Source organism: Halichondria panicea, chromosome 1, assembly GCF_963675165.1.
Source record: "Halichondria panicea chromosome 1, odHalPani1.1, whole genome shotgun sequence".
Classification (NCBI taxonomy): Eukaryota; Metazoa; Porifera; class Demospongiae; order Suberitida; family Halichondriidae; genus Halichondria; species Halichondria panicea.
Window position 1 is genome coordinate 15,286,134 of NC_087377.1, and position 26,026 is coordinate 15,312,159.

Consider the following 26,026-nt stretch of genomic DNA (forward strand, 5'->3'; position numbering starts at 1 on the left):
GCATGCACACTAGTATCGAAACGAGTTAGACACTGTTTTGGAGGTGTCTATGGGATTTAGAAGCACTGATTTAGTATCCCGAGCGTACACAAGGGTACTACAGGTGGCTGAGGGCTTTTAATTCACATGGACACCTCCAAAACAGTGTCTAACTATTATACAGTGTTTACATAATTATTAAGACACTCATAAATTGATCATAGGAGGAGTAAACTAGCAATGAGTAAGACTCTCTCTCTCTCTCTCTGTCTCCTCTCTCCATTCATACCTGCAGTGTCGGGGACTAGTTTAAAGCTGAGCTCAATGTCTGCAACGATGGTGCCTGGCGATGTGTCTGTCACAGAAGTACAAACAGTAACGTTGGTACCTTCATCTCCAGTGACAACGGCAGAGGACACACTTACGGTAGCATCTGAAGTGATCAAAATATTCAGCATGTCACTATCAAAATTATGACACACAAATAAGCTAAGCCATAAGATATTCTGTCGATCCATGTGATTGATCTCACCATCAAAGTCGCTGATGGTGACAGTTGTATTGGCAGTGTCTCTACCAAGAGGAACAATATAGTTAGAGTCAGTCGGTAGAGATATAACAAACGAGTGAAAACCTTCAAAGTCGGCATCGTCGTTAGTATCAATAGTCAAAGAAAATGTTGTGTTTTCAAAGGCAACGAAATTGATGATCAAATCCGAAGGGTTGAATGTGATATCACTAGTATCTGTATATAATTGTAATTGTAAGCTGGTCTAGTTTTTTTAGTGGCTTACTTGTTAATGGATCAACAGAGAAATCGACACTAAGTGTGAGAAAGAAGTTGCTTTGCAGCTCTCCTGTTAGTCCAGTGAGTCTTCCAGTGACAGTGAGGCTACTGTTCTCAGCAACAATGTAGCTAGCTTGGTCGAATGTTACACCAACTGTCGATTGCTCTGAAAATAAAGAGAACAATTCTAACAGCATGTGTGACGATGTGTTGATGACAGTGGCATAGGCAGAGGGGGGCTGACAGGGCTAGAGCCCACCCTTTTGTGCTCCATCAACTCAGCTTGAATCACTGTGATCTGTCAATATATTTTGCACTGCACTGCACTACTGCATGCATACAATTTAGTTACTAGAATGATGTCATTCAATAGAAATGTGGGCAGGGCCATCTTATGCACATGCTGACTGCTGAGGAAAAAGTAAAGACCTTTTTTAAGGTAAATTTCATGTTATTCAGCGCCTGCCCTGCTCAACCGATTTGAGCCCTGCCCTTCCCAAAATCCTGGCTACGCCACTGCATGAAACTTACCATCATCAGTAATGGTGACCTGCAGCGGGTCTCCTGCGGTTATCCCTGAGGGGTCTGTTGACGCTAAATCAACACTAAGAGTGAACCCATGCTCAAACTCCAAATCATCGTCATCCTTCACACACAGCTGTGCCTCCCTCTGCAGGTTGTCTGGGGTGCAAGGGTCACACGGACCAAACGTAACCAGGAGGGGCCCAATGCTAAAATCAACACCTTCCTCTGAAAATTGCAGCATATTATAGGTCAAAAACTCTGAAAGTAACAATTCATACCAGAAACTGTGTTTGAAGGTGTCCCCTCAGCAACCAGTGTGACTCTGACCGCGTTAGGTAATTCTTGAATTTCTACTCCATTAATTCTCGACAGATTTGCTTGATACAGAATGCTAGCTTGATCACTCTCTATAGTTTCCAGTAAAGAACTGTTGCTAAGGGTCACTTGGTAACTGGAGGCTGCAATTAAGAAAATTCAATCGTATAAAAGCACGTATAAGCTGTCCTACTTGTGATTAGATTTGCAATAGATGAAGTGACGTCACCAGCACTGTTGCTAACTCGGACTGAATAGCCATTGACATCAGACAAGGCAACATTCCCGATCATCAAGGTTGCCAAGGTAGCACCCGATATATTATCGATCATGTCAGAAAGCTCTCCAGCTCCATTCATCCACTGGTAAGTCAAACCAACACCTTCAGCAGTGACAGAGAATTGAACATTAGTCCCTTCAACAACTAAGAGGAGGTCACTGGGATCACTCGTGATTATTGGGAGACTGGCTGCAAGTGGAAAACAATAATAAACAGACAGCTGCAATTAAAGCCTATAAGGCATACTATATGTATACATGGAACATGTATACAATACAATCTGAAACAAGACACTTCATAATCAGCACGTTTAATGAAATATTTGTACTGGTCACAATGTTGTCGAACCTATCACGCATAATATATCTTTGCAGTTTTAATTTTCGGAAAATGCTTGAAAAGTAGACCATAAGTATTGTGTAGCTCGTTATTGTATGTACCATATTCGTTAAGAAATTGATTAATTACGTGAACATCCTGGAGCAGTACCACTCCAGACGTCGTTGGTATTAGAGCCGTCTCCCCCACACACCCTCAAAGCATCCCCACTAGTTAGAGTGTAAAAAGTGTCACAAGTGTGAGTGGCCTCAGTGTTAAATGGAAACGGTTCGGTGCCAACAGGGTTGTAGCTGATGACAGCATTGTCGATGGCTGCTAAAGACGAGCACTGGATAGCTGTAGAAGAAACAATTCGCATATAGTAATGTAACCGAGGGTGTGGCTAGATGTGGCTAGGTATGTGTGTATGTATTCCTTCTGTACCTAACCAACGGTTGAACTGCTTTAATGTATAGCTTAAGTTGGATTTTGACCAATAGATATACAAAATAAAGCTTCGTCCTCAATTATTGTACTTACTCTGAAGGCTTTATATGAAGTTTGCCCTACACTAATGTGCTAGTTATTTGTTAGCTAAAACCATCAAAAAAGCTGCAAAGCTATAATTATGTATCAACCTCCTAGAAACACATGCAGTCTCAAACTGTTGTGAGTAGAGTGTTTCAAGCTGAACGTAACTAGAATGAGGATCGGACTGTTGTGTGTAAACAAGCTAATCATTAATTTTATATTTACACGTACGTACTGACCAAAGAAACAGATGTTGAAGGTTTCCCCCCATAATTCTAACCAGCAAACGTTTCATGACATGCTTATACAGGCCCGTATCTAGGGGGTGGGTTTCAGTGGTTGCAACCCCCCCAAACACTCACAAAAACTAGCTCAACCTACACTTGTGTTGCTTGTGGCTAAATGAGCAATGTGGTTAACTTATACAAGCTGTGAACTATGAAGTATTAGTATCTGTTGACATGAGTACAAGTCCAGGACACACTAAGTAGTCAATACACAATAATTTTCCTTCCACACATACCATTCACATGTATTATGTATACATGACAAGGCACCTAGCTGTAGTAGACAGTAGATTTGTAGGTATATACTTTGTGCACGTTTACTATGATGTCAATTTCAATTAAGGGGGCGTGGCCAACATTTGTAATGCACGCACTTTTGTTTTATAACCCCCCTATACATTTTTGGCTGGATATCCGCCCCTGTTATATTAGTATTCCCACATCAACCACACGAAATGGCCATACATTATATCAGATGAATCGGTATAGGCAGTATGTCACCGCTTAAATGGTGACCATCCGTGTCTTTACAGATGAACAAAATGAAGACAAATTCAAAACGTATTGCTCCATAAGCATGCATGCAAACACAGAAAAAGGGCATCTTAAGTCTTTTTCAAGTGAAATGTATACCCGGTACCTATACTTGGCTCCTGCATGCATGGTCATAACATCTTGAAAGAAAACAAGTACCTACCTTCACAGATTAGAGCTAGTCCGTTAAAAGCACCAATAGGGCTGCTGCCATCTCCAGTGCAACTTAAGCTGTTACCAACCAAATAAAACCCAGTGTAACAGCTGTAGGTGGCTACCACATCAAAGGCATAGTTGTTGTTTTCATCAGCAGTAGAACTGTATATCACACACCCATTGGTAGTAGGAGGTAAGGGAGGACAGGTTATAGCTATATGATGGAGAAACAATCAGCATAATGGTCATGTAGTTAAATACTCAACCTATACGGTTACAGACGACTTCACCAGTTTCAGACAATGATCATTCAAGCAGTTACAGTCGTTAAACTGTCCCATGCTATTCAAGCAAAAAGAATTTTGATCACCTCTATACTAGTAAAGTGCTCAGACGGACTTTCCAAGTGCGGCTGATTCATGAGACTATTATCATTATACCCACTCTCTGAGTTTAGCGTATATATAATATGTAGACTATAGAGAAGGTCCACTGTCGATCGTTCTATGTGCATGATTGTACTGCTGTCTTTATTCTTTTCAGACCACTGAAAGACCTCTCTGCTAAGTAATTATATAGTGACAGGCAGTGCACAATAATTATACTATCGCCACCATTGTTTATTAATTGTCCTCTACTGGTAGAGTGTGATCTATGGAAGGTTATTAGAGTCAAAACAAAGTGTGCACTCACGTTCACAAGTTGGAGGTAATCTATCAAAAGCACCAGTAGTCCTGTTGCCATCTCCAGTACACGTCCTTGTTTGGTCACCAACCAGAGAAAACCCAGCGTCACAGTTGTAGGTAGCAACCGTATTAAAAGCATAGGTACTGTTTTCATCAGGTGAGGCTCCACCAAAGTCAATACTGCCGTTGTTCGGGAATAGCAGAGCGGGGCATGTTATGGCTGCATGGAATTTGGAGATGGGAAGGAGTTTTTAGATTCTCAAAACAGAATTATACACTTACGTTCACAAGTTGGAGGTAATCTATCAAAAGCACCAGTAGTGCTGTTGCCATCTCCAGTACAGGTCCTTGTTTGGTCCAACCAGAGAAAACCCAGCGTCACAGTTGTAGGTAGCAACCGTATTAAAAGCATAGGTACTGTTTTCATCAGGTGAGGCTCCACCAAAGTCAATACTGCCGTTGTTCGGGAAGAGCAGAGCGGGGCATGTTATGGCTGGAAGAAGATTGAAGGGAGTTTTTAGATTAAAAGTATGCACTTACATTCACAAGTTGGAGGCAATCCATTAAAAGCACCAGTAGTGCTGTTGCCATCTCCAGTACACGTCCTTGCTTGGTCACCAGCCAAAGAAAATCCATTGTCACAGTTGTAGGTCGCAACCACATCCAGGGCATAGGTTCCATTTTTATCAGCAATAGAACTGTATATCACAGATCCATTAGTAGGAGCAGTCGATGGAGGGCAGGTTATAGCTATATGATGGAGAAACAATCAGCATAATGGTCATGTAGTTAAATACTCAACCTACGATTACAGACGACTTCACCAGTTTCAGACAATGATTCATTAAATCCATTCAAGCAGTTACAGTCGTTAAACTGTCCCATGCTATTCAAGCAAAAAGAATTTTGATCACCTCTATACTAGTAAAGTGCTCAGACGAACTTTCCAAGTGCGGCTGATTCATGAGACTATTATCATTATACCCACTTTCTGAGTTTAGCGTATATATAATATGTAGACTATAGAGAAGGTCCACTGTCGATCGTTCTATGTGCATGATTGTACTGCTGTCTTTATTCTTTTCAGACCACTGAAAGACCTCTCTGCTAAGTAATTATATAGTGACATGCACAATAATTATACTATCGCCACCATTGTTTATTAATTGTCCTCTACTGGTAGAGTGTGATCTATGGAAGGTTATTAGAGTCAAAACAAAGTGTGCACTCACGTTCACAAGTTGGAGACAATTTATTAAAAGCACCAGTAGTGCTATTACCATCTCCAGTACATGTCCTTGTATGGTTACCAACCAGAGAAAACCCAGCGTCACAGTTGTAGGTAGCAACCGCATCAAAAGCATAGGTACTGTTTTCATCAGGTGAGGCTACACCAAAGTCAATACTGCCATTGTTCGGGACGATCAGAGCGGGGCATGTTATGGCTGCATGGAATTTGGAGATGGGAAGGAGTTTTTAGATTTTCAAAACAGAATTATACACTTACGTTCACAAGTTGGAGGTAATCTATCAAAAGCACCAGTAGTGCTGTTGCCATCTCCAGTACACGTCCTTGTTTGGTCACCAACCAGAGAAAACCCAGCGTCACAGTTGTAGGTAGCAACCGTATTAAAAGCATAGGTACTGTTTTCATCAGGTGAGGCTACACCAAAGTCAATACTGCCATTGTTCGGGAATAGCAGAGCGGGGCATGTTATGGCTGCATGGAATTTGGAGATGGGAATGAGTCTTTAGATTCTCAAAACAAAATTATACACTTACGTTCACAAGTTGGAGGTAATCTATCAAAAGCACCAGTAGTGCTGTTGCCATCTCCAGTACAGGTCCTTGTTTGGTCACCAACCAGAGAAAACCCAGCGTCACAGTTGTAGGTAGCAACCGTATTAAAAGCATAGGTACTGTTTTCATCAGGTGAGGCTCCACCAAAGTCAATACTGCCGTTGTTCGGGAAGAGCAGAGCGGGGCATGTTATGGCTGGAAGAAGATTGAAGGGAGTTTTTAGATTAAAAGTATGCACTTACATTCACAAGTTGGAGGCAATCCATTAAAAGCACCAGTAGTGCTGTTGCCATCTCCAGTACACGTCCTTGCTTGGTCACCAGCCAAAGAAAATCCATTGTCACAGTTGTAGGTCGCAACCACATCCAGGGCATAGGTTCCATTTTTATCAGCAATAGAACTGTATATCACAGATCCATTAGTAGGAGCAGTCGATGGAGGGCAGGTTATAGCTATATGATGGAGAAACAATCAGCATAATGGTCATGTAGTTAAATACTCAACCTATACGGTTACAGACGACTTCACCAGTTTCAGACAATGATTCATTAAATCCATTCAAGCAGTTACAGTCGTTAAACTGTCCCATGCTATTCAAGCAAAAAGAATTTTGATCACCTCTATACTAGTAAAGTGCTCAGACGGACTTTCCAAGTGCGGCTGATTCATGAGACTATTATCATTATACCCACTCTCTGAGTTTAGCGTATATAATATGTAGACTATAGAGAAGGTCCAGTCGATCGTTCTATGTGCATGATTGTACTGCTGTCTTTATTCTTTTCAAACCACTGAAAGACCTCTCTGCTAAGTAATTATATAGTGACAGGCAGTGCACAATAATTATATTATCGCCACCATTGTTTATTAATTGTCCTCTACTGGTAGAGTGTGATCTATGGAAGGTTATTAGAGTCAAAATTCTTAGCTTTTGTCCCAGTATTTGTCCCGGTGTTTGTCCCAGTAAAATAATGTCCCGGCAAATGTCCCGGTAACGCCTATTTCCAGTGGGCGAGATGTTAGCATTATTATTCTATCATGGAATTCAAAAGTGCGAAAGGAAGATTTACCTTCAAGTTACTCTATAAGTCTACCTATAATTATATATATAAGTTTGATGGAGAACTTTGCAATGTTGGATCTGCCTATAAGACAATCGATGTTCAGTTGTGCATAGCTATCGCCATATTTGTGACTTTGTGCCTGATCATAGGTACCATTTTCCGTGAAGCTGTGGCTTATGCCCTTTCTTGTGTTTGTCTAAAAAACCTCAGACTGCATGAAGCTAAAGCAAGAGGAGGCTCTCATACACCTCGACGATGGTCTGTGTATGCAAGTTAATGAACTAGCAATTGATTTAGTAAATTTGTTAGTAAATTCTTTGTACAATTAACCTTTTGTACTATGGTCACCAACGGAGTCCAACCAACTGCCACGCAGTTGGTTGGACTCCACATACGAGTGATCTTACTGAGATGGCATCAAACAAGCGTCTATAGAAGCGAGTAGACTTACAAGAGCCGGTTGGTACTAGCCGTTCCTTATCTGAAAGAACGCCTGGTCATGTTCCAATGTGCAACTTGTCTAATTGGTCCAGGAATTTCTTGGACCGATAATTGCTCGCATAAGGTGTATACCCATGAATATCATTATGATGCTGTAAACCGCTGACTCAGCTAGATGAGTTGCACATTGGAACTTGACCAGGCGTTCACGAACGGCTGCATGGTCTCGAGGCTAGGTCGGTACTGACAGAAAAACTCCCCCACTCTACCACACTACAAAAAAAGACGAAACCTGACTTTTCAACACTGGAGAGAGCGTGAGCAAGAGCAGAAGAGAAGTAGAAGCCATCACAAACAAAACTAGTCACTATAGGCCGTAAATGTTGTAAGTATCTGTGTTACTTTTTTTAAAAACTGCTATATATGATTGTGCAATGACATCTTTGTATACTGACAAGATATCTCGACTCCCAAGAATCTTAGGGGCAATTGACGCATGCGCAGACAGTGTATACCAGGCCGTCTTTTTCAATTGAGAGCGGCCTGGAATCGAGGCTACTAAATAGCTAGCTGCTTTAGCAGCTCTTTTCTGACTCAGTCTTGTAGCTAATAAAATGCTAGCGCTTTAGTGCAAGGCTAACTCATAATTATGTTGAATAGAAACTTTGTGCGAACAAATAATGCTATGAAAGATTTTGAAGAGACTGCAACAGCCTTCAATGTTAGTCAAACTAGCCATAACTCGAGAAAGAAGCTTTATTTTGCTAATCCACAAATCAAAATCCAAGAGAACGTGGCTAGAAGCCTATAGAAGCTGTTCGTTTTCGTCGCATTGAGCAGTTACAGCTGGAATAGACACACACACAGACACACACACACACACACACACAGTCGTATCCCTCATGCGGCTATGCCTCGAGGCATAATGAATCTTACGTACGTAGGCACACAGGAATCAGTTTAGACCATCTCCCTCCGACAAAACACTCTCGAGTCTCAGATCCGACCAGACTGAAACCAGGATTACAGGTATGAGTAGCCACTGTACCCGCATCATAATCAGGAGAAGAATCAGGACCATATGTAATAGCTCCGTTTGGAATGGTTTGCAGTGCTGGACATTCAGTGCTGGACATTCAGCTGTAGAGATAATGATTATGCATGTGTTAGAGTTTAAATTGAATGCACGTGCAAAGATACCAACTCTAACTGACAACTACACACACAGCATTGTAAGTGTAACTATAAATTCTTGTCACAAAATTTAATGGTGCAATCTGACCACAAATGCCATCATGAAATTGATCACAAATCATAATAAGCATGCAGTAATGGGTATAATGAAAGCACCGCGGGTGCTGATGCCTCGGTGGAGGTGCCAAAGCTACATACCATGCATATAGTGTTTTTAAACACATTAAATGCCACTGCATTTATAATTTTGATGAGCATTTTTGCATTTGCATGCAGAACTCAATCAGTGTGTAATATCGACACTGTTGTTGTTAAAAACGATCAATGCCAAAAGTTCAAGCCTAAGGCTGCATCTTGCAGCTCTCTTCTCACTGGTGCAGCTACCAATAGCTAGCGTTCTAGACTAGTGCAGAGCTAACTACTAAGTAGAGTACACTGTAAAAAGAGATGTGCCATTATAGCACGCGTGTAGCGTGTTACACATGTGCCAAACTGCTTAAAGTAAAGGTTTACCACTGCTAATAGATCTGCCACATGTAACTATACTATACAATTAAATAGCTCACCATTTAAGCATCCGGCAGGCACAACTTCGTCTCCGTCCGCTTTAAATATCCAAACTCCAGGAGTCCCTACGTTGCTTGTAGTGTGAATGTTAGTGACTCGCGATGAAAATGAGTCAGGATGGCTAAAGAACCGAATTCCATCACCAGCATTCAGACCCACTTGACCGGGATTGTCCCACTGAATCCCTCCATCAACATACAAGAACATTACAAAAGTTGACTGACCATCAGTTGCCAAAACACATTGAAAAGTGCTTGTCTGCAGTATCGAAACAGAAGCATATTATTATAGCACAGGTATAATTATTATTTCGAGGGTATAAACTTTCCCGTTTTTCATTGATTATAGACATGCGAACACAAATATGCATGTGCCAAAAAGCCGATAGTCAAATCCCCGAAAGTGAATACCCACAAAATAATTATACCTGCTGTACTGGTAACAAGAAAACTAACACTTACGTACCACATCAACTTCGCGCTCATGTCTCCCAACATGGTCCCATGTTGCAACAAGCAACCACGCTGGAGTGAATGGAAGTTGGTCTGGAAATGCTCTTTGAATGTCAGTTGCAGCTCTCCCTAGAGTTGTTGAATCAGTAGCAATGCGATACCATACTAGACCACTTAGAGAGTTTCGAGTATCTAAGTCAACCCAGTAGGGAGTGATAAGCTGAAGGTTATTTGCAAGAGGAAATGGGTCTGGTACATATGAACCAGAAGGATCAAAAAATGTGATGTGTCCATTTGTATTCACCTGCATGTGTTGTGAAGAACAAAAAGGTTATTCACTGCATGATAATTCTTGTCAGAAATACTAATAATAGTATATGTATCTTAATCACTTACAAATTATGCTCCATATCAAAACCGCTAAGCCATTAGCTTCAATCCACACTGTGTATAAAGATGTACTTACATAAAGTTGGTTGTGAATTTGTCCATAGTACGGTAAACCGATGTTAGGTAGAGATACGACTGGGGATGAGTTGTCATCTCCTCTTGGTAGTGAACTATCTCCAGCAGTAGTTCCAAATGAATAGAAATCACTTTGTGGAAGGGCTACAACAGAAGTAGAAAAGTATCACCCAAAAAGCTGCAAAAAAACTCATCTTAGATTTAGTATTCATTTTCAGTATAGATATACTTTCACAAAACAGTCTAGTACAACCGTTTCAAAGGCTTGACAATTAGTCATTATCATAATTATAATGTTTACCACAGGTGGGTGGATAGATAAACCAATACTAATTTTCAAAGAACAATCCATTTTCTCTTTCAATACCACAGGTGGGTGGATAGAGAAACCAATGACAGGCTAGGCGGTAACAATTCATTTTCAGTATAGATAATTATACTTTCAACAAAACAGTCTAGTACAACCGTTTCAAAGGCTTGACAATTAGTCATTATCATAATGTTTACAGGTGGGTGGATAGATAAACCAATACTAATTTTCAAAGAACAATCCATTTTCTCTTTCAAAGGCTTCAATTAAGCCATACTGTCATTATTATCATGTTGTTTGTACCGGGCCACAGCCGGGTGGATCAATGGACATGCAGGGTGCATGCATGTATCTACTTCAAAGATCTAGAACAATCTGCATGAACAAGTACAGGGTTATTATTCGTATGGTGGAAGCAGCACCTAGATCTACATGTGTGAAATTAAAACTGCGCATTTTCTGGCACATTAGGTTCAATGTCACTATCCTGAGCTGTACAAAAACAGAATTTAAATGCGTAGTTCGTATGTAACTAACGTAAATGCATATCCTATGTCATGTGATTTTTAACCCAATGAAATGCGAGTATTGCCTCCGTGGAATTTGGATTACAGCCAATGGAATTTGGATACAGCCAATGAAATGAGCTATATACATCTACTCCTTCTTTATAACTTCCAATATCACAAGTCTCGACATTCCAAGAGCACACGAAGTGCTGCAAGAGTCTCCAAACCTCTTTCTCCTCTTCCCCAACCTCTTTCTGAGAAAAGGTCTGGCCCCCAAACTATGTCAGTGTCTGTGTGTGTGTGTAGACTGCTACAGCTGCTCAAGGATAAATGAAGTGACAGTAAGAGTTTCTATAGGCATGTTCAGTGGCGCCGGTAGGAAGCAATTTATCAATGGGGGGGGGGCTCTCTAGTTTTGTGAATGGAAAAAAGTGCGGCTATATCTACATAGTGCAGCTTGATAAGTAATCTCTACTTTATAGCCTAGGGGGGGGGGCTCCAGCCCCTGGAGCCCCCCCATCTTTCCCCTTCCTACACCACTAATTTTTTCTTTTGTGAATTTGAAAAATTAATGCTTTGTTCGATACTAGTTTTGCTTACTTGGAATGCCATAGCAGCCTTTTCAGAAGAGTAATTAGCTCTGCACTAGAACACTAGCTATTGGTAGCTGCAAGAGTGAGAAGAGGGCTGCAAGGCTTATCTGATGCAGCCATGCATTCATTTTAACTGTTGGCATGGATCGTTTATAACAACAATCATGGCCAATCATTATTCTAGTCTCATGAATCAGCCGCACTTGGAAAATCCGACTAGAAAAACATTTGGAATGTGAAAAATTGCTAGGATTGGCCGGGGGAACCACCAAAAAGCGTGGAAACAAGAAATCAGACGAGAGCATAACTCCAATCCCTTACAGCGTCATGAACATGTACAATACATTACATTTATATAGCATCACAATAAGGAATTATAAAGGAGATTGATGTATATAGACTGCATGTGTTCCAGATCCATCTATACCAGCTTCCATCCACTACATATACTACATGTCACTACGCATGGATGGACTGTGTATACCTGTGCTCAATTAACACTGCATGTATTAGGAACATCAATTCATCACTGTGACAAAATTAATCATGATTATATGCCCGCATGCATGGATGTATAATTATAATTATATATAATTATAGGGATCGGTCATCACCCCATGCACCTGTAAAAATTGCTTGGATTGGCCGGGAAAACATGGAAAACTACCAGTATACATGTGAATGACGTTGTAACGGATTGGAGTTATGCTCTCGTCTGATTTCTTGTTTCCACGCTTTTTGGTGCTGGTTCCTCCGGCCAATCTTTAGGCTAGCAATTTTTCACATTGCAAATGTTTTTCTAGTCGGATACTCACAGGACTGGAGTGTATATCTGCTCATTTGAGCATTGTTCTGGTAGCTCAGAGGCATCAAGAGACTCTTCGTTTCTCAAGCAGCAAGGTTTACCTGAGTAGGGGGGCCTAGAATCAGAGAGGTCCAGCAGCCTGCTAACCTTCTTGAAACGTAATTTGAGGCATTTAATCATCCTGAAGTTGCCTTGCATGTCAGGCCTTGTGAAGCTTCCTATGTGCATCTTTTGTATATACACTCTGTGAATTTTCTATGTTCTCTTGTTCATTGCTGAACAAGAGAGTTCCAGTCCAAAGTTCTCACTAAACCATTCAATCGGTAGTAGCGACGGGCGGTGTGTACAAAGGGCAGGGACGTACTCAATTATTGGTTTATTAAATATTTTTGCGGACCACAAAATACAATGAAAATTTGACGCATGCGCAGACAGCTATACAAATATTTTCCTGATAGACCGTTCTGTGGTTGTATTTAACTGTTTCTAGCTCTCTTATCCACTAGCGATCACTCAAGTTTACACTACTGAGTCTAACTAGCTCTAAGTCCGTTGTCTTTGTTGACTTTCAACTCTATGTCAACTTTTCTTTCCCTGATGTGAAGCAAAGGACATTGCTTGACTTGGTGTTATGTATCTAAGGGCTATAGTCTCGCGAGCAACCGTCGAAGGGGGAACGACGTATTTCCCCCTTCGACGGCTGCTCGCGAAACTATCTAAGGGCCACATAGAATGGCTTCATGATATGGATAAACTTTACTGTTCAACGAGTGTTGCACTGCGCTGTGCTATTGCCTCTCGCCATGTTATGCTTTCGCTCAAGAGTGTTATAGTAGGGAGAATACCGTATAGCGGGTAATTTTCGTGGGGTAAAATATTCGTTATTTTCGTGGGCAAGCTGACCTCCACGAAATGTTAACGTATAGGCGTGGCTTACCGTAACGTATGAATGCAGTGCAGGCAATGAGACTAAACGAAATTTATACTCACGAAAATCACCGTTTTCCAGATAAACGAATTTTTTACCCCACAAAAATTACCCGCTATACGATACTATTATACTCTAAGCACTTGCTATTAAAATTATGATAACTCAAAAGATTATCTTTAGAGAACATTGTTGCATCCAGAAACATTAGAGTGACTTACGTTCGCAGGTGAGGTCAAGTCCACTCCAGCTGCCAACACCAGAATCATCGGTACTGTTCATACAAGTTCTAGGGTTTTCACATGTGAAACCAAAACCGGCAGAGCAAGAGTGTGTAGCAACCGTTCCCGCGGGGTAAATAATTCGTGGTTGGTTGTAGTTCAGCATTCCGTTGAACATAAGTGGCTCGCAGTAATCTGCACAATTAGAGCAAGTGCATGCATGTAAAGTCACATGCATATTCTAGACTATCATGCATGCGTGGTCACCTAGTAGGATCATGAACATTAATGGTGCATATGCATACAAAACAACTCGCAATTGTCATGCTGACAATTCGACCTGGCCTTGGCCTTGGCTCATGAAGTTCGGTTGGGCTTAATTTGCTGATGACTATAGCCTCAAATCTAGGCCAATTACAATCGGCCTGGATTCAAGGCTAAGTTCCGACAGGCGCGTGTAGGGCCACCAAACACACACTAAACAGGAATAGCTAAGCAAATCCTATGATGTGGGCGGATAATTATATTGGATTAGAGCTGCATCGCACCAGTCCTCCGGTAGTATAGCTAGTAAATCTAAAGCAAAACGTAGACATATATAGATGCCTTACTCTAGCATAATTGGGAAAAGCCTAGTCCATACATGCAGACAATACATGAACATGCAGTACACATAGATAGAGATTTGAGGCTATAGTCATCAGCAAATTAAGCCCAACCGAACTTCATGAGCCAAGGCCAAGGCCAGGTCGAATTGTCAGCACGACAATTGCGAGTTGTTTTCTTTTAGATTAAAATCCGTGAAACTATGGTGTGGCCTAACTACCAAACCGTTCCAAAAATCCCAACCACAGAATAATAGCACAGTCTGTGGTTACTACAGTTGTAGATCCTATAGTCTATGGCATTTGTTAGCATAATATATAGTTTTTTCTTTGATCTCTGTACAAAAAAACTACAATTATTAGTCCATGCATGCATTAATGCATGAACATGAGTCAAAATTTTTTGCGAAAACATGCACACACAATCGCACTGTCAATCCTATGTACAACCTATATATATATACTGGTTGTATACTAATAACAGCTTCAATTCATTCTATAAGTATATAGCGAGACTTACCACACAATATTTGAGGAATTTTGCACAACAGGAAAACTGCTGCAAGAACAAACAAGAAGTCCTTCATTTTGCAAAATGCAGTTTAATTTGTAAGGGGGGGAGAGCTGTAAACTGTATACTATGCACTCTGCAGTCTATCAAACATATGTTATAGTCATATTCCAGTATATATACTCAAATAGATGGCTATCTATAGCTACAATTTTCAAGCATGTGCATGTGCAGTTGCTGTTTTATAGTATAATTTTATATATGGCTTTTGCAAGCTCCTGCACAACAGAGTAATGCAAAAGGGTCATGCAGTGCAGCCATATTATTAACTGCAATGAATGCCTAAGAGATCCCTCGTATGTATAGGACCGTAGACATAACTATAAATGGTCATCTCAATTAACAGCTATATAGTGCATGCATGCATGTCTATACTGATTGTATATATAGCCTGCTGTAAGAGAGTTATAATAATTATATGGAAATCAATATGTCTACCGACCGGAGAGGAACTCTGCTTCGCGCCAGATTTGATTATTTTCCAGAATACAGAATATAGAGCACTCTGATGCTAAGACCTACTGTGCATGCATGGGTAGTCAGAACACTGTGTTGTGTGTACATGCGTGCAGGGGGGCGCGGTATTAGAGGCAGTCTAGAGCATTTATGAACATGCATGATGCATAGCAACAGTATACTATATACATGCACTCACTGTGACATATATAAGAGGGAAAACAAAAATTATTTCAAATAAACAAACAATTATACAGTCAAAAGAATGGAACAAGATCTGATCAATAAATATTTTTACCAATAAGCTCTGGCATACTTGCTCACAGCAACTGTTACCTGGTGCATGCTCACGACTATACAAGTCATGTTAGCCTCGATCCCAGGCCGAATTTTCGTTTTTATAACTGTTATAGGCGAACAACTAGCTATTAGTATAATATATAGGCTACTATATATTATACTATCGTCTAGCAGTCAGTATCCCGTTTATCATTATTGGTCGATTGGAATGGCTCTTAATTCCTGAAGCTTAGAAAACATTATTCTGAACAGAACAACAAGATAAAAAAAAACAGATGTGGAATGGCTCTTTCAACACTTCTGCATGGTTGCCATCCTGACCAGTGCATGACGTCAGGATCGATTCTACTGTCTCTTGATGCACTGTGAACACACAATCTTTGTCATACCACCTGATGGCTTAGCAGGCATATCTAATGCAGTATTATAAGTCTTTCTGGAAGCTCTTGTTTAAGATCTTTGCTTACCAACTTTACCCAGATTTATTAAGTTACTTAGATTTACTAACTCGTGTTTCATGTATAACTCTCTACTCATTTTTACCCAGTTAGAAAAGAAGAAAAAAAATACCGGCTAACGCAGGATATAATTATATGCTCAGTAAAACAACGACGTCACAACAAACGGAAGTGGATTGAAGGAAGTAGATATATAGAAAAAAAAGTTCGATTGAAGGTTTCTAACCCATCTGAGAAAGAGCTGATAGCTATACCCGTAGCCTGCTATGCTAACAAAAGACCCACAGCCTGCAACAGTGTGGATGACAATCGTACAGTGGCCGATATAGGGGTCACCCGCCTCCGCTTGCCGCCAACTAATACCGCGATTTATATAACTACTCTCTGTGATTGCTTATCTCACAGACTACTGACTATGCCTTTGACAAAGGTTTGCTCCCACTGTTTGGCTACAGGCCATTTAAGACGATCAGTATATGCACTATTAACTGTGGACACCCCTTTCTTGTGAAACAATCAAAGCACATTGCAAATTATTTACCTTTTCTACTCTAATACTTTTGAGCGAAAGCAAAAACATGGCGAGAGGCATTAGCAAGCAAGCGCACGCTTGCAACACTCGTTATACTATATACTGTTGCTATGCATGCATGTCATAAATGCTCCAGACTGCCTCTAATATACCGCCCCCTGCATGTAGTCTGACTGGCAATTCCTAGCCGCAGCATACCTCGCTCGATTCACGTGCAGATTTCTGCAACAAGCCACTGACCTCGATTTTGGCCCCTTTTTCCACATTGGTATATAACCCAACCCACACATTCCCAGTGGGTTGTGAGCTGTTTTGATGACAAAAAATTTGTGTCTGGAACTGACAGTCGCAAAAGTACTCCAGGTAACAGTCACTGGGAACAAGTATGCTGGAGCTTATTGGTTGAAATTGATCGATACCCTTGTTCCATTCTGTTTGTTTATCTTCAAGATAATTGCTGGGTTTCGTATGAGCTTCCCAAAAATGTTGTCTTAACTATTTACTCGCATACATTTCAATCTACCTCACTCGATTCATGTGCACATTTCTGCAATAAGCTTGCACCCATCTTTCTGATGGACGCAGTGCTGGGCATGCGTTTATGACTCAAAATCGACTCCATGCAGTCAATGGCAGGTGAATGATTAAGTCTTATTACCTATTATTTCACAGTCAGTGCGTATAGTGTTCTGACTGGCCATGCACAACCACTATACTATTAGTACGTTATATGACTGTGCGGCTATAAATAATAGTTGTGTCTGTGACGTTGCTTAAGGCACTTGGACACATACAGACAGCCTTCTTTGACAAGACCCATCAAGCAGTTTAAAATAATACTGACAAAGCTATACCATAGTACAAGATAACAAGCATATGTGGATATTTGTATTTACTACAAGAAAAAAATGTGTACTGGATTAAAATCGGAACTAATTAATGTTATAATTCTGCATGGTTAACTATAATTCTGTTCAATCTAATGATAAAGCATTATTTAAGGAAATTGTTCTTAGAGTTGGATGGTAAGGACGGAACCAAATAATCCTCTCCTACTGGCACATTGAGGCAGGCTAGAATTACTGATTTGCCGAGGTGTTACTGAGAAGGTGTGGGAAACACCTTGAGCTAGACCAGTGATCACAAATGGACTGGTACCTGTATATGTGTGTGGGTGTGTGGGTTGGGGGTATATATTAAATGCAAGCGTGTGTGCAGGTGTGTGTGTGTGGGAGGTGATGCGTAATAAAATCAAGTCCTGAATGTTGCAAACTGCGCTGTGCTAACGCCTCTCCTTCTCTCAAAAAGTATTAGAGTATTATATATAGGAAGAGGTATTGTTTGTTACAATAAATGCTTACATTTGTAATTGTTGACAATGAATTCCATATAATTATACATATAGAGGAGCTTAAATCGATCTGATGGCTTGATAAAGATATTTAAGGGAAGAAGCATGTATATCTCATTACTTTGATAAGTTTACTGGGAAGTGTCAGCGAATAATTAATAAACAGGTTGGATATGCAAAGAGGTCAAAGTTCGCAATGGCTGCTACTTCTGATAGTGCTACAAAAGATTCTGCATGTGCAACAGCCTTCACCCGCAAAAATTCCCCGCTATACGGTATTATGGTGAGGTAGTGCTATTTCAGTGGTATTTATATGCATGTACGTAGTTAAACTCACAATCTGTAGGTGTTCCATCGGACAGACGACACGTGAATTCACTGACATTGACTTCAGCAGTTGGTCCAGTTCCGGCCCACTCCACAGTCACGTCACCAGATACAGGGTCAACCTCGTACTGCTGGTCAGTGAATACCACACCACACTGTGGGAGATCTGCAGGAGTTTAAATAATAGAGAATTGCTTCATAATACATCATACTTATATACAGGGCATTAACAGCTAATGCATTATACAATAGTCAGTGTATGTGTTCGGATATAGTAAGAGAATTCATAATTAATCAAAGTCTCTCTTGATTGATAAATGCATGTACTATAACTATAAATTATGCATCAGATACCTATACGGAAACGTCTTTCTTCAAACCCTACAGGAACAACCTGACTGGGACAGCGTGGCACAGCAGTAAGAAGAAGCCTATTGATAGTCCTCCTGGTTGTGACTGACTCTTGGAACCATTGTCCAGTGAGGCTACCAGTAGGGGGAGAACCTGTGTGTGTGTGTGTGTGTGTGTGGAGAGGAGTAAAGAATTAAAGATATAGAAAATCGTTCATTATCAACACGGCACAGAATTGTTCATAGCCACACATAATTTATATACAGTATATATAGACTCTCGTCCGGTCACCCTTGGGACAGTGCAGCTTGGCCGGAATAGCGAGGTGGCTGCATGCATGTAGTTCAGAAAATAGCCGCGACTAAAACATGACCTTACCTCGAATCTCATTACTCATTTTGCGGTTCTGTCTCGAGGATAACGAAGGATAATGAATGATTCTGCGCTCTATTTAATCTATTTAAGTAATCTACCAAACCATACCTAAAACTTTATATCCAAACCGAAACGTATATTGAAAACCTATAGTTTGGAACCAGCCATGCAGTAATGGCCAGTACGTATACGGAATAGCGAGTGCACGGCCGCATTTCATGGTGAGTTTTGTAGTACATGTAGCTATAATTAGCAATCCGTGCCAAACCAAATGGCCGGTAAATCGAGGTGGCCGTATATACTTCAGAAAGCCGGAATAGCGAGAGTCGATAGCTAAAATAATACATGCATGCAGCCTATGTTTTCTTTCATGTATCTAGCTATATTATTATAACACTCGATCAGTCGGCAAACACATACTATAAACCGTTATTATACTCACAGTCAACCTCGTCTACTCTTGCTATAACTTGACACAAAACTTGAGCACACCCGGATATGGTGTAGTCCACACTGAGGCTCCTACCAAAGATTTGTGGAGAGTCGTTGAAGAGAAGCAACTCATCCACATCTGCAAGAAAAGTGCATACTATAATAATAGCAAACTATTTCTTTAACAGTAAATAATTTGATAACCCAGGGAAATTTACTGTATACTGAACCGCACCTTCATCATCATAGATGATTACAGTATTAGGAAGGTCATCGTCGACAATACAGCTCCTCTCAGCAGAGGAGGTGAGGTTCAGGTAGAAAGCTTCACAAGGCTCAACATTGGTGTCATCCATTATAGGTACAGATCCACACTGCATTGTGTCAGCAGGAGATGGGTTGGGGAAACTGAAGGTCACTGTGGAAGTAGTGTAGTCCAATCCACCTGTTGGGAAGTAGTGAATGCAATGACAGTATTAGCTGCCGTAATATTAACTGGCACATAAAATGCTCGGAAGTGTAAGATAATCATGAGTGCAATGACACAGTAGAATTAATATAACATGCATGCATACATATGGAGAGTGTAAATTGACTGGTGTTGCAAGCAATCAATAATGCATGGTACAATTGTCCAGAAAGCAATACAGCACTCACTCTGAGTACTGAGATCAGACGGCTGCACACTGGCAGTGACTTCTCTCTCAGTGTCTGTCCTCAGCTGTACACACACCATGGCAGAACCGTCATTCTCACACACCGTCTCATTGACTACCACCAACTGGAACTCAACTAATGGAGAAAGTGGAAAATAATGGGCAATTCAAAGAATGTAAAACAAAACAGCTACGATTACAAATTTCCAGTCTCTATATATAAACCTGGGGAAGGACAAGACTGAAAATAGAAAAGAAAAAACACACCAAAATGGCAAATACTAAATGTAGCTAAAATATATAATTATGAAGGTTAACTGGATGAATATAGGACTGCACACATTCCCTTAGTAAGTAATTCCGACTCTTCGTTTTAACAGCACAGCACTACGCATGCATCAGTGGGTGGCAATCAACATAATTATGTACTATACTTAAATTACCTTTATCATTGTCAAGAATGCTGACTGTGCTGACAGTACCAGTATTGACTTGAGGGTCAGAGGAGTCAACACGAACAGAGATGGTCTCATCATTTTCATAAATGGCATCTTGAGTGGTATTGAAGGAGATGCAGTAAGTATCAGGGGAGGAGCTAAAACTGAAAAAAGTAGAAGCCGGGAAATCATGGTCTGAACCCGTGCTTGCAGAGCCTCCAGAGATGGACACACTGATAGCCACCTGTCGTTCCAGTTGACCAGTGATGTTGACACACACGCTGCTACTGTCACCTTCATTCACTAACACTTCAGCTTGGCCAAACGTTACCATGACCACTGGGCACAGGGATAGAAACATTGTTGTATTATTGACGTAACACAGTTTTTGACAAATATTGCAGACTTCTACACAAAGTTAATATTGGCATGCCAATTAACAGTATATTATTAAAAAGGTATTAATCAAATTCGTGGAGTATCCGAACTTAAGCACAATCATAGTAATACACACTGGCTACAGAGGAAATTTGAACTTAGATATGCTGGCTACAGGGAAATTTAGTTAGACAAGAATCAACAGATTAAACTCACTATCTGCTTCATCCTCCTCAATATAAACAACAGCATAGCGAGTTCCAATGACGGACACACGAGCCGTGTCATTCAAGTGGACAGTGAAGTTCTCAAACAACTCTTCCACTGCCTCATCGTTGAGGATGCTCACATTGAAGTAGACCACGTTTCCAACCCCCAGTCCAATAGGGAGAATCAACATCATACTCAAAAGCTCCTCATAGTCAAGGCCTGCAAATCAATGAAAAAGTAATTATTGCACTAATGAAAAGTAGCTTTAGAGTCTCTCATTGGCCCTGCACACGGCTGAGCTGAGTGTCAGAACTAGCCCCACCCCCCTTCTGCAGCAACTCTATTGAGTCAGCAAACATATACATGGCAATAATTATGTTCTAACCCAGAGTACTAAAACGCCAAACCAGGCGGTGTACGGTTAGCTCATAAAACAGTGGCCTATAGACCAAACCACAAACAGAAGTTGTGTTCCAACCACAATACTTTCAAGAACCACGTACCTGGAGTAGCAGTACCAGCTTGTGTTAATGTCAACACACTCTGTTCCAACTCCAAACTGCCATCCAAAATCTCAACTCCAACTCTCAGATACACATTAGTCTCGTTTACAGTGAAACTGGAACTAATAAGTCCGACTCCAAGCACTGGAGGGGTGGGGAATTGAATTTACAAACTATGATTGTATCAAGACTTATGAAGCTAGCATTTCCCCATGCTAAACGTTTATATGCAGTAAATCCTGTCCGTGGTGGTCAGTATGCAGATTTAAACTCACCATCTGTCTCATCTTCCCTGATATCAACAACAGCATAGCGAGTTCCAATGACAGACACACGAGCCGTGTCATTCAAGTGGACAGTGAAGTTCTCAAACATCTCTTCCACTGCCGCATCGTTGAGGATACTCACATTGAAGTAGACCACGTCTCCAACCCCTAGTCCACTCGGGAGAATCAACATCATACTCAAAATATCCTCATAGTCAAGGCCTGCAAATCAAGGTAAATGAAAATACTGTATAATTATTGGCAAGTGATTGGCATGTACGGGTATAAGCCCTTTATGTAGAGGTTTATAGATTTATATTGCGTTCCAACCACAATACTTTAAAGAACCACGTACCTGGAGTAGCAGTACCAGCTTGTGTTGATATCAACACACTCTGTTCCAACTCTAAACTGCCATCCAGAATCTGAACTCCAACAGTCAGATAGCCATCAGTCTCATTCACAGTGAAACTGGAACTAATGAGCCCGACTCCAAGCACTGGAGGGAGAGGGGGAATTAAAGTTACAATCTATGACATAATAATATGACAACCCATTCCAAGCTTTTATATACAGTGAAAATATTGTATGTCTTGTATGGTGATCTCCAGATGACATAAACGGCAAGCTAAATTTGAGTTACAGTGTACGACCATGTACAATAGACAGGTTTCCCTAAACTGAGAGAAGTGCAGAGACCTACCATCATCGTCTAAGATAGACACAGTAGCATTGTCAGGTGACAGGATGTTTACAGGGTCACTGGTGGACAGCTCCACATAAAAACGTTCAATGTCCTCCACTGCACTGTCTTCGAGGATCACAATGTCCACACATGACATGGAGTTCACTGGAGAACCAGCAGCAAAGCTCAGAGTGTAGTCCGTCACTGAGGTGTAGTCAGAACCAGCTGTGGAAATTACAGACAACCATCATGCATGTTCTGCACATTGGATCAATTTCCCAGAAGAACACAACATGCCAAACAAAATTGTGGGGGTAAAACAGTGGTGCATGGTGTTATATAATTAACACCTCTGAGCAATAATGCAGTTTTTTGGTTACCAAAATTAATGTGTTCACTCTAGCACACATGCACAAAACTTCTCATAAAGCTAAAACGGGACATAACTTTGTGGACATACCAGTAGCTGTTCCTACGCTGTCAGTGGTAGTGATATTGACGGCCACTTCCCGGGCCAGCTCCCCTCCGAGCAGAACAGCACACACAGACACATTGCCATCACTCTCGGCCACGTTGTAAGCATCTAGGGCCAGACTCACGTTGGCATCTGGAAGTAACAGATTGGAAGAAGGCAGACACATTTTACAATATTCCACTGACTGGCAGTTTAATTAGTATAACTATAGCCATACACTTGTAGCTATAAAAGAGATGTGGTGGTATAGGTTTGCTATCCACTCAATCTTTAACAATAAAAAACGTACGTTGGAATACTCTAACACTGCATGGATACCGTGAGAACACAAAATGTATAAGGTAAACTCACAGTCATTGTTTGAGATGACCACAGTAGCGTTGGCTGGCATGAGAGTAACTCCAGGGTCTACACTGCTCAGTACCAGATTAAAGTACTCGTCAGTCTCCACCAAATCATCAGCCAGAATGCTCACATTCACACATAGCTCTGATCGAGGTAGTTCTCTCTTTCTTCTGCCTATTGCTGGTGGCAATGGTTCGAACACAAACTCCAACCCTGACAAGACTTCCATCAGTTGAACATAGTCCTCTCCTCCTGTTTAGAAGAATGATACCATGGTTAGTCGTATTGATTTATGGATTTTGAGATTGTCATTCAATATGAGGATTTTGCAATATTTGTCGAAAGCACAAGAATAGTACCGTGTATATACCGTGTATTATTATATAATATTATGTACTATTTACCAATAGCTGATCCATCCTGACTCTCCACTCTGATGACAACCTCTCTGTCCAGCTCTCCAGAGAAGAGCTCTACACACACCTCCAAGATGTAACCCTCTCCAATGGCGTCCTCCTCAGGCACTGGGTACACACTCTGAGAGAACCCAAATCTCACCGCTGGTAAGGTGGAAACGGCGGGATAAATAAGTATTATATACTATTTGGAGCAAAAAATGCTCAAGAATGTTTTAAGTACAAATTAAAGTTGATACTATACACATTCATTTAAGTTTAGTTTAGTTGTAGTTAGCTATATTATTATACGTAAGTGATACTATAATTATTATTGTACTTACAGGTGCATGATTTATATTTACCAAAGTTGATATACGCTTTTGGATATTGATTCCAGGTAGCTATAATTATGTTAGTGATGTAGTACATGTATACATACAAGTGGGTGGGTTGCATGAACTCACTTCCACTGTCAATGATGTAAATTTGTGAGATGCGGTTGTTCAATTTCACTCTGTCATCTCGAGAGCCCATCACTACAGAGAAATGTTCGGAGGCCTCCAGCAAGTTGTCCATTGCTATGGAGATGTTAATACACTGCTCCTCGGATTCAGTGAAGGTGAGAACAATAGAACCCATTCCAGTTTCAAATGAGAAGTCATCATCATCTGCACACAATACATACAGTAAAAGTACAGACTCCACTTGGCTCAGGAAATTCTTGTAATTAACCAAGAGGTACAATAACACATGCAATAATTTCTCAGTTCTCTGTAGATGTATTCAACAGCCTATAAGGCATCCTCATGCACCTGTTGCATCTCCAGACACAGTGAAGACCATGGCATTGACGCTGGTCTCCAGCTCTCCGGACAGAGAGACACACACCTCAATCACTCCTGCTGATTCTGCTACCATTTCCGATTCTGGTTGCAGATCAAGAGTTACACCTGAGGGATAGAAGAAAAAAGCATGCAATAACCATCACTGTGAACAATCAAGATATTTACAACAGCTTGAGGAGTATCAGACTTGCCTGCACATTCATGGGTATCAGCTAGTTAATATAGATAGGCAGTGGTTAGGTATAAGACTGCATGTATAGCTAGAGCCATTAGCAGTGGCGTAGGAAGGGGGGCTCCAGGGGCTGGAGCCCCCATCTTTCGAGGCTATATGACTTATCAAGCTGCACTATGTAGATATATCCATACTTTTTTCCATTTAAAAAACTAAATCCCCCCCATAGAGAAATTGCTTCCCACGTCACTGCATTAGTATATACAGTCATTATAATTATGCAGGGGACAACACCACATACTATAGTATACTCTAGAGACTTGAATTATACATCAAACACTGTACTACACAACTCACAGTCATCATCTAAGCTGCACTATGTAGATATATCCATACTTTTTCCATTTAAAAAACAAAATCCCCCCCCCATAGAGAAATTGCTTCCCACGTCACTGCATTAGTATATACAGTCATTATATGCAGGGGACAGCAACACGTACTATAATAATTATACTCTAGAGACTTGAATTATACATCAAACACTGTACTACACAACTCACAGTCATCATCTAGTATTGAGATTAGTGTGGACTCTTGCTTGAACTCTACACACGAGTCGTTGGTGGTCAGAACAGCCATAAACTGCTCAGTCTGTTCGTAGATATCATCATCGACGATATTGATGGTCACACACATGTCCTGATCAGCATTGTCGGGCGTGAAAGTCAATTCGTAAGAGTCAGCACTAAAGTCCGCTGGAGTTGGAGAGGGTAGTGGCCCTAGTGGGGTGGGGGTGGAGGTTTAAAAAGTGGACCTTATAAAGTTGCAGTTTTTTTTAAACAACATTTTGCCTTGTCTCAAAAGTGACCTATTTTTACAGCTCTTTTAGGGCCAAAAATAGTTCACTACAAGTTATTATATTAGCTTACATGAGTACATAAACGATGATTTACCACATGCACAAAATACAGTACAGCACATGTGTCACTCACAAGTTAAAATATCCTCTGTAGTTAATGTGATGCTTGCATTTCTTTTGAGCACTCCATCGCAGATGTACACACACAAGGTGACGTTGCCGGCTGATTCCTCCACTTCCACAAATGGATCTCTGAAATCCACAAGCAACCCTACCGGAGACAAAAAAGCTG

General features: G+C 40.8%; 3 protein-coding genes across 5 annotated transcripts in view; all 3 read right to left on the minus strand.

Annotated features, from left to right (window-relative positions):
- LOC135335233 (uncharacterized) overlaps nt 1-5,283 on the minus strand; it is a 21,401-nt gene extending 16,118 nt beyond the window's left edge. The window contains exons 1-13 of the mRNA XM_064530693.1: nt 5,205-5,283; nt 4,939-5,148; nt 4,781-4,891; nt 4,406-4,618; nt 3,720-3,926; nt 2,355-2,561; nt 1,800-2,075; nt 1,570-1,749; nt 1,298-1,516; nt 774-932; nt 512-724; nt 368-412; nt 269-322 (exon numbers count right to left, since the gene is read on the minus strand). Coding sequence (XP_064386763.1) covers nt 269-322; nt 368-412; nt 512-724; nt 774-932; nt 1,298-1,516; nt 1,570-1,749; nt 1,800-2,075; nt 2,355-2,561; nt 3,720-3,926; nt 4,406-4,618; nt 4,781-4,891; nt 4,939-5,148; nt 5,205-5,283 — 2,173 coding nt within the window. The remainder of the gene's footprint in view (nt 1-268; nt 323-367; nt 413-511; nt 725-773; nt 933-1,297; nt 1,517-1,569; nt 1,750-1,799; nt 2,076-2,354; nt 2,562-3,719; nt 3,927-4,405; nt 4,619-4,780; nt 4,892-4,938; nt 5,149-5,204) is intronic.
- LOC135352119 (P-selectin-like) lies at nt 5,009-15,100 on the minus strand. Of its 3 annotated transcripts, none has more exons than XR_010399587.1 (7): nt 9,464-9,604; nt 8,644-8,843; nt 6,441-6,650; nt 6,181-6,393; nt 5,906-6,118; nt 5,205-5,843; nt 5,017-5,148 (listed from the first exon to the last, which is right to left on the minus strand). XR_010399587.1 is itself a non-coding variant. In XM_064551294.1 (7 exons), exons 1-6 carry the CDS (start codon nt 14,937-14,939, stop codon nt 8,659-8,661), a joined length of 1,140 nt encoding a protein of 379 aa, XP_064407364.1. In that variant the 5' UTR covers nt 14,940-15,100; the 3' UTR covers nt 6,510-6,650; nt 8,644-8,658. The 3 variants fall into 3 exon arrangements, 2 of the variants coding, with proteins under 2 accessions (XP_064407365.1, XP_064407364.1); XM_064551294.1 differs by lacking the exons at nt 5,017-5,148; nt 5,205-5,843; nt 5,906-6,118; nt 6,181-6,393 and adding exons at nt 9,930-10,220; nt 10,383-10,525; nt 13,748-13,942; nt 14,873-15,100 and having other exon boundaries at nt 6,510-6,650; nt 9,464-9,722; XM_064551295.1 differs by having other exon boundaries at nt 5,009-5,843.
- A 2,396-nt stretch (nt 15,101-17,496) lies between these two features.
- Nucleotides 17,497-26,026, minus strand: part of LOC135352057 (uncharacterized) — a 31,483-nt gene continuing 22,953 nt past the window's right edge. Inside the window, exons 38-56 of the mRNA XM_064551160.1 lie at nt 25,868-26,005; nt 25,436-25,654; nt 24,671-24,808; nt 24,323-24,526; nt 23,865-24,020; nt 23,467-23,712; nt 23,101-23,247; nt 22,659-22,865; nt 22,311-22,454; nt 21,965-22,177; nt 21,690-21,833; nt 21,193-21,405; nt 20,605-20,937; nt 20,163-20,297; nt 19,741-19,950; nt 19,516-19,644; nt 18,702-18,851; nt 18,358-18,513; nt 17,497-17,827 (exon numbers count right to left, since the gene is read on the minus strand). Coding sequence (XP_064407230.1) covers nt 17,682-17,827; nt 18,358-18,513; nt 18,702-18,851; nt 19,516-19,644; nt 19,741-19,950; nt 20,163-20,297; nt 20,605-20,937; nt 21,193-21,405; nt 21,690-21,833; nt 21,965-22,177; nt 22,311-22,454; nt 22,659-22,865; nt 23,101-23,247; nt 23,467-23,712; nt 23,865-24,020; nt 24,323-24,526; nt 24,671-24,808; nt 25,436-25,654; nt 25,868-26,005 — 3,428 coding nt within the window. The 3' untranslated portion in view covers nt 17,497-17,681. The remainder of the gene's footprint in view (nt 17,828-18,357; nt 18,514-18,701; nt 18,852-19,515; nt 19,645-19,740; nt 19,951-20,162; nt 20,298-20,604; nt 20,938-21,192; nt 21,406-21,689; nt 21,834-21,964; nt 22,178-22,310; nt 22,455-22,658; nt 22,866-23,100; nt 23,248-23,466; nt 23,713-23,864; nt 24,021-24,322; nt 24,527-24,670; nt 24,809-25,435; nt 25,655-25,867; nt 26,006-26,026) is intronic.